The sequence below is a fragment of the Gobius niger genome, assembly GCF_951799975.1.
Source record: "Gobius niger genome assembly, chromosome: 1".
NCBI classification, from domain to species: domain Eukaryota; kingdom Metazoa; phylum Chordata; class Actinopteri; order Gobiiformes; family Gobiidae; genus Gobius; species Gobius niger.
The window spans coordinates 22,863,568-22,871,633 of NC_136852.1; the positions used below are offsets into that span (position 1 = coordinate 22,863,568).

General features: G+C 42.8%; 1 protein-coding gene across 2 annotated transcripts; it reads left to right on the forward strand.

Annotated features, from left to right (window-relative positions):
• Positions 1 to 347: 347 nt before the first annotated feature.
• On the forward strand, positions 348 to 7,100 carry zbtb44 (zinc finger and BTB domain containing 44). 2 transcript variants are annotated; one of them, XM_079560534.1, is made up of 6 exons: positions 348 to 640; positions 2,635 to 3,724; positions 4,178 to 4,262; positions 4,551 to 4,702; positions 5,223 to 5,523; positions 6,527 to 7,100. In XM_079560534.1, exons 2-6 carry the CDS (start codon positions 2,668 to 2,670, stop codon positions 6,969 to 6,971), a joined length of 2,040 nt encoding a protein of 679 aa, XP_079416660.1. In that variant the 5' UTR covers positions 348 to 640; positions 2,635 to 2,667; the 3' UTR covers positions 6,972 to 7,100. The 2 variants fall into 2 exon arrangements, with proteins under 2 accessions (XP_079416660.1, XP_079416661.1); XM_079560535.1 differs by having other exon boundaries at positions 5,223 to 5,306; positions 6,527 to 6,676.
• Positions 7,101 to 8,066: the final 966 nt, after the last annotated feature.

Genomic DNA, 8,066 nt, shown 5'->3' on the forward strand with positions numbered 1-8,066 from the left:
CACGAATAAAAGAATTGTCTATTTCCCCCAAAGAGTAAATATAATGATAATAAATCCAGCACTTTCTTTTAATTATAATCCACTATTTTGGGAAACCACAGCTACAGCAAGCCTTGGAGCAGGAGTCTCCATCATTTTAAGGCTTTAAACTGGCTAAGATTAAAGTTTAGAGCGGGACATTGTTTAACCTCTTTATCATAATATGCAAACTTTAACCATAGAGAAATACAACAAACTCTCCAAATTCCATGAAGAAGAAAAAATGACTGTAGTGAAACAATCGGGAATAAGTGAACTTGGTAATTTACACTGACAAAAGGATATTGTTGAGACTTCCTGTTGCTTACAGTAAGCTACAGTACAGCTGGAGACGCGCGTTGCATAGTGGGGATAAGGCGCAGAGACAAGACGGAGCACAAAGAGATGGAAACAGCCTCTCTACGTCGCCTAATGCCCACTTAATGTGATGTGAATTCATGAGAGTTGGTGTTCGGCGGTGGCGTTTGGCGGCTGGAAGGCTGACAAGGGGCCGAGAAGCGCAGGGAAGGCGGCAGGGAGCAGCGCTGTCTCCGACTACCGCTGCTTTGTGTCCGCTCAGCATCCCCAGGCCGCTCCGTCTGTACGGACCCGATTCAAGAAGGTAAATGTCTTATGTGGGCGCTTTAACAGCAGCTAGTAGACTTAAAACGGGCTGTGTTATTGTCACAGGACTGGCAAAGGTAAATGGTTATCCAGAAGAGAGACTCGACTGCTGGCTAACGGTATTAGCTTTGTGCGTCATTTGCTGCGTCAATGTTGCCAAGTTTGTGCGGAAACGTGGGTTCAAAATAAAAGACAGTCATGAAACCGTATATTTTGTTACATTATAGTCTATAATGTGCTGTTTGTTCATAGCGTAACTCGGAACAGCAATAATAAATAGCCTACAGTCTGTGGCTACTTTTAGGCAATGGGCAGGCCAGAGCATTTTCCAAAGGGATTTAACATTTAAATGGCAATCACTGCAGTGATCTGGGCATTTAGGAGGCTACAATTTATGGACTTAAAGAGTTAGTTGCAATTGTGTTGTTTTTTTTAATAGTAAAATAGTGGGCTAAACCCACATGCCTCTAAAGGTAAGTTGGAAACATTTTAGCTCAGCTGATTTAAATATTGAAAATCTGTTTGATTGTGTTGATAACGCATGGCAGTAAGCTTATTCATTCAACACAGTTTGTGAAGTGTCTTGCTCAAGAACACAATGACAATTTGAACCGTTAGAAGCTACAATCAAACTTACAACCTTCCAGTTGATGATGCTCTTCTGTACACTTGAACGGTTCACAAACATCCTACACAGAGAATTTAAAGGCACTATACCTGTTTTGTCCTCCTTTGGTGGACTGTAAACTCAAACATTAGTGGGGAAATCAGTGCATCTAATTATATAGCATTTGGGTCAATTTCATAAACTTTCTAGCATCTAAAGTTGTGAAATGTACCTATAAACACCCTACAAGTATATTGGAAAAGTTATAAATGAGTTTGGACCACAATTAACATTTAATTTTCTTTATTTTCCTATTTCATTGTTTGCGATGATAAAAAGGTATAGGGCCTTTAAAGTTTATAATAGCCCATAGAAGCCATGTGTATCATATACTGTACAGGCCTGGGTGCCAAAACGTTTGCGTGCCACTTTCCATATATGCCTATACATTTTTTGTTATTATGAAAATATGTTTCTGCCATAAGAGCTTGCTGCTTTAAAAGGGCTGTTCCAATTAGCCCTAATGGTGTTGTAGTCTTCCACTGCCCAGGCTAAGCTCAGCATGGCCACAGCCTGGAGCATTTTCCTTCACTGCGCGCAGCAAAGCTGCTCTCCCCTTGCGAGCCCCTTCCCTTCAGCTTTTGTTTGATGGAAAATCTCATGCCTCAGAGAATCCACATGTCTCACAGACAGCTGCTGAGCATCCTGTGGCGCTCTGGCCTCCTTGCAGATCTGGACTCTATCGCGGTGCATCTGCTTTGATTGGCCTTACATAACTTGGAACTGTCCTTGGTTCACTCTATCCACTGCCATGTCTTCACCTCTACCATCTTTGTATTACAACATTATAACCATATAACTGTAGGCAGTCATTGGTAAAGTTTTTCTGGAGCAAAATAAATCACACTCACAGTATTAATGTTTGTGTTTTTGTTTTTGCAGCATGTTACCCATTGCATAAATTAATTTCACAGTTTACTGCAAAACATGCAGCAGCTCTGGAAATATTGATATGGCTCTACATTGTTCATTGTCTTAAAAGACAAAACGTCTGTGGTTAATTCTCAAACACTGACAGACGGAGGAAGTTGAATTGTAAACTTGTTGCTCTCACCAAACCTTCCCCACATGCCAATTCTTCACGTGCATGAAACAAATTAGTATGTTTTACAACTTGCAGACTTCCAAGGTATCTTTGGGGTTTAAAATAAATTGTTTTAGTTTTTTCCCCCCACAAATATTATTTGCTTATAAAACATACTGTATAAAGAGAGGTGGATTTTACTCAATTAGCAAAAAAAAGCCATAGGTACAGGAGTGTCTTGTTCTGGGAGTGTGGTTTCTGATCTTTTCAATTGCTGTAATATTTCACTTATTCTCTGCAGAACTAATTTCTCCTGTACCTTCCGGACCGCAGCATGGGGGCCAAGACCTTCACTCACACCTCAGTCTCCCACAGTCAGGAGATGTTGGACAAGCTCAATGCTTTGCGCAGTGAAGGGCACTTATGTGATGTCACCATTCGGGTTCAGGACAAGCTCTTTCTGGCACACAAGGTGGTGCTGGCCTGCTGCAGCGACTTTTTCCGCTCTAAACTGGTGGGACGATCAGAGGAGGAAGACAAGTTTGTGTTGGACCTTCATCATGTCACAGTGAGTGGCTTTGCTCCCCTCCTGGAATACGCCTACACATCCACTCTCTCCATCAGCACAGAGAACATTATCGATGTACTGGCAGCTGCAAGCTACATGCAGATGTTTGCAGTGGCCAGTACCTGCTCTGAGTTCATGAAGTCCAGCATTCTGTGGGGTCCAAGCAGCACCAATAACAACAGCCACAGTGCCGATAAGCAGCGTGAGTCAGTCCCTGAGAGCGCCTCTTCTCACTGTGCGCTCACTCCGCTGGATGGCAGCGTGTCACCTGTGTCTTCAGACTGCAGTGTCATGGAGAGGAATGTACCAGTGTGCCGTGAATCACGACGTAAACGCAAGACCTTTGTTACAATGGCATCCCCTGAGAGCCCTCTCAAATGCACCACACAAATGATGGCCACATCTCCTCAGATCACAAACCCATCACCCTCGTTCTCAGACAATGCGGCTCAGCCCGTCGAGTCGTCATTGGCTTTCCCATGGACTTTTCCCTTTGGCATTGACCGCAGGTTTCACTCGGACAAATCCAAACTGTCAGAGAGCCCTCGCTGTCTGGAGCAGCAGGCTGCTGGGACATCAGAGGTTGGGAGACGTCTTAGTGACTTTCTGTCATGTGAAAGCTCAAAAACAGTGTCGCCCCCTGTACCTCCGGAGGAAGATGACGTGAGGGTGAAGGTTGAGCGTCTGAGTGATGAGGAGGTGCAGGAGGCATCCTCCCAGCCAGTCAGTGCCTCCCAGAGCTCTCTGAGCGACCAGCAGACCGTCCCTGGCAGTGAGCAGGTCCAAGAGGAGCTCCTGATCAGTCCACAGTCATCCTCCATAGGTGAGAGCTGGTGTTGTGCACCATTCTGTCATAGTATGAAAATAGTGGGCCATGTAGGGCTACAAATGTAAATGCATATTTTATACTTGTGACTGGTTGATGTGCGACTCACCTCAGATTTGTCACATCAATATGGCAGTATCTAAGAATCCATTCTTTTCCCTGAGACAATTTGAGCTGGACCTTGTGCAGATGTGCCTCACCCTGCTTTAGAGACTTTGCAAAGACTGAGATGGAAAGTTTTATTGTTGAGGCCCTCACAGCAGCTTAAAAGCATTCTGTTCCCTGCCATAAATACAAACATGGAAACATCAGTCATTTTTTCCTAAACACATAAAGCAAGCTAAATGGTTTCCTTGAAAATGGACTTAAGTCTAATGAACTGTATTTGTATAACCCCCTTCCAACACAACGGCATTTTGTTGAGACTGTGTTTTTTTCCCCTTCCCACAGGCTCCATGGATGAGGGAGTGTCAGAAGCTCTGCCCTCAATGCAGAGTGGCTCCAATGCTGGAGGACACACTGAAGATGATGAAAGGTGCTGTTTTGTCGTAACTTGCAGCAATGTAATTAAAAAGATATAAACATAAACCACAAAAGTGCGTCACAGCTACATCCCCATTATAAATTCACACGTCATTCAATTGGCAAATTAAATATATTACTTTAAGTACTTGCCTCTCCACCTTAATAACTGAAAATTGATGACGGTTTCACTGACGCAGCTGCGTACAGAAAAGTAGATTATTCCTCAGTGTTGTGTGGCTTCTGTCGTGATGTTTGTTTGGAAAAAATGTAGTAAAGAGCTGTGTGATCTTTGTTTCAGACTGGAGGGTATTCAGTATCCATACCACCTTTATATCAGTCCCTCGGCCAGACCTGGTACTAATGGTCCTGACCGGCCATTTCAGTGTCCTACGTGTGGAGTCCGATTTACTCGAATTCAAAACCTTAAACAGCATATGCTCATACATTCCGGTAAGTAAATCACATCAGCATGTTTACATATTAACATGTAAATACCGTGTTTTAATTGTCTGTAACACGAACAACAGCAGTTGGGATTTTGGGTTAAAAATCTCATTCACAAATATTCCATCAATAATTCTTCTTAGGACACCATGAAACACAGAGAGAATATTCACCATTATAGAGTAAACCAGTATTAAATCTGGAAACAAAAATGGATAAACCTTGTGCTGACTGTAATACATTTTACATATGGAAATGTGATTCCTTGGAAAACGATAAAGCATTGTGTTTAGCATTACTAAAAACATAGATAAATAAAAATCAGTCAATCCATTAATTAAATGCATAGTCCATTTGATATGACGAAGGACTTTCCTGCGCCTTGTGCACAGCTTAGGGATGATTCTAGGAGCATTCATCTGGAAACAGTGCAGCTGTAGTGGCAGTTATGTGTCCCTGGGTCGTAGCACAAACACAAACTGAGATGCAAAATTACAGATAATCATTCTTTCTGTCCTTCCTCCAGGCATTAAACCTTTCCAGTGTGACCGCTGTGGGAAAAAGTTCACACGGGCCTACTCCCTAAAGATGCACCGACTGAAGCACGAAGGTAAACGCTGTTTCCGGTGCCAGATTTGTAGCGCCACATTCACGTCCTTCGGTGAATATAAGCACCACATGAGGGTCTCCCGTCACATAATCCGCAAGCCACGGATTTACGAGTGCAAAACATGCGGCGCCATGTTCACCAACTCTGGCAATTTAATTGTACACCTGAGGAGTCTGAACCATGAAGCTTCCGAACTAGCAAACTACTTCCAGAGCAGGTGAGGAGTCTGTGGGTACTGACCCCATTGTTCACTCAGATCTCACCTGGAAACTAGACTGTTTAAGATTTAATAATAAAAGATATCATTTACAATTTCTTCATTAGAAATTCAGCAGCTTTCTACAGTGGGGAACAGTGTAGATCAGGTAGACTTAAATGAAGGACCTTTGGTTTTTAATAAATTACTATGTAATCTGAAAACCAGTGGTGCAGCCAAAATATTTCTGTGATAATTCCTGCTGCTTTTTGTTATTTTCCTCATCAACGGCTAAACACATTATACACTGTATACGACATAAAAATATCTTGTTTGTTTCTTCCAAGAAATTTCTCTGAACCAATTAGTGGATTGTTTTGCTCGTGAAAGCCAGAACACAGTGTCTTTATGAAGTCAAGTGTGTTTTTCTTTCTCAGACTTTTCCACTTCTTAATCAACTCAAGCCCTCACAGGTCGGAGGACTCAAATGGGCCATTGACTCTTCAAAAGTTTTATAGTAGAAGGTCTCCGCCTGAGATCATAACAGTGTGGAAAATTCTTTGGCAGCCTTCTCCGTCTCTTGGTCCTATCCACAGCCCTCACATAAAGAGACTTGTTAACGACACTGTGCTTTTTTTAGAAATTGCTGATTTGCAGAAGGCTTTGTTGGATCGACTGCTGTCTTATCCACTCGAGAGTCTTCCTCATCTATTTATTATAGAAATGAAGCCTCTGTTCACACTGTTTAAAGACTGCTTGTTGAAACAACCATTTTGAACATCAAAAACATTTCATTTCTTGAACAAATTATCTTGTGCAATGAATAAAGATGCTTATTTTACACATTTTTCAATAACAATGTGCTATGTCTTGACAGTAATGGCAAAGTTACCTTTTTTTTAAATTCTATTACAAAAGCACCATAGTTTCCCCTTTGTGTTGTAGAAATATAAGGTTATGTGTCTCTAGTGTGTGTTCTTTCTTTTTAGCCTCATGCTGCTTCCCCCTGTGTTCGTTTTTGCAGTGATTTCCTCGTGCCCGACTACCTGAGCCAGGTGCAGGAGGAGGAGGAGGTGTTGGGAGTGCAATATGACCTGGAGGAGTCCCACCCTTCAGCCCCCGCCTCGTACCCAGGCCCCTCTGCCCCCGCGCCGTACCCACGCCCTTCCACCCACTCCTCATACACAGGCAGCTCCTGCTCTGGGACTGCCCCATCATCTTCCTCCTCAGTCCAGCTGCCTGTCATTTCACAGGTCTCCTCCTCCACCCACCACTGCGAGAGCTCCACGGGCTTCCTCTCTCCTGAGGGGTCCGCAGACCGCCTGGAAGCCCAAGCCTCCCCCCAGATGGCCGACAGTGACACAGTGGGCATGACGGAGGGGGTCAAGGCCAAGCACAGTTTGGGAGACAGTTCCCCCGAGGCGATGGAGGAGGAACAGCTCGAACAGGCGAAAGAGCTGGCTGAGTGATTCAAGTCTTCTTCATCTGTGCTCATGTCATATGGGAGAACATGGTTGAGAGTAAAAAAAAAAAGAAGGATTGTTTGGATGTCAAAATGAGCATAGGAAAAGTCTGCACAGCTAGTTAGAGCCGCACTACCTGTTGCACATAAAGTGTTGGCCACTACCACACCCTTTTTCTCGCCCTCACAATACCTCCCACACAATGCGACAGTCCCTATGAATTAACAAAAAAAACTGCGGTGGCCAAAGAAATTTACTCTAAATCAATAAACTGATATCCTTTGTATTCTTCCAGCACAACGTGAGGTTTTGTCTAAGTAGTAATAAACACATTGGGGACCTGATTAGTTGTGCAGAGTTTTTTATGTTATTTCAATCTTGCCTTTTTGCATTCTGCGCCCTTTGAGACTATGTGGACGTGCATGTCATATTACATTTTCTGGATCCTGAACACAACATGGCATCACCACAAAAATACCATGAAGTGACATTTCTCCTTCCCCTGATTTGTTGGCATGTACTACTCTCGAGAATAATGTTGCCATCATTTTAAAGAGGTATTTAAAAAGATTGTTCATGCTCATTACCAATTACCCGTACTCCCATATGACATGAAGAATGCAGCAGTTATCTTACCCGTTTTCTTGATTACTTAAATTTCACCCCCGCCCCTATTTTTGGAAAGTGCCTGATGCCTCATTTCACCGTGAAAAGTGTCAGAAGATGTCCACCAGAGACAAACTGAGCTGTAGGAACCTTTGTATTCGTAGTGGTGATGCTTGTCTGTATGGGCTGAGACTGTGGTATTCCTTCAGTGCCATCTCTATAGGCAAATTGTTATATGTCTATATTATCTATTCTGCAATAGCTTGTACTGTAGTTTACTATTGGGATGCTGTGTGTTGTGAAGTATGATTTGTCAGATGTGTGTATGTGCATATCTTTTATCAATAGTGTGTTTCATACTTGCGTAAATGTTTAAAACTTGAAACTATAAGGACAAAGTATTCATGTCTGTGTGCAGTATCTTTCTAACATTAACTTGTCTCCAGCTATTGTTACCGCTGCTTTTGTTTTAATGTTTTTGAAAGATTAGAGGAA

Excerpts from the sequence above, each read along its gene's own strand:
- zbtb44 (XM_079560534.1), top strand. The coding sequence starts at position 2,668 with ATGGGGGCCAAGACCTTCACTCACACCTCAGTCTCCCACAGTCAGGAG. Across the intron at positions 3,725-4,177 it reads TCCACAGTCATCCTCCATAG|GCTCCATGGATGAGGGAGTG; the intron begins GTGAGAGCTGGT and ends CCCTTCCCACAG. Across the intron at positions 5,524-6,526 it reads GCAAACTACTTCCAGAGCAG|TGATTTCCTCGTGCCCGACT; the intron begins GTGAGGAGTCTG and ends TCGTTTTTGCAG.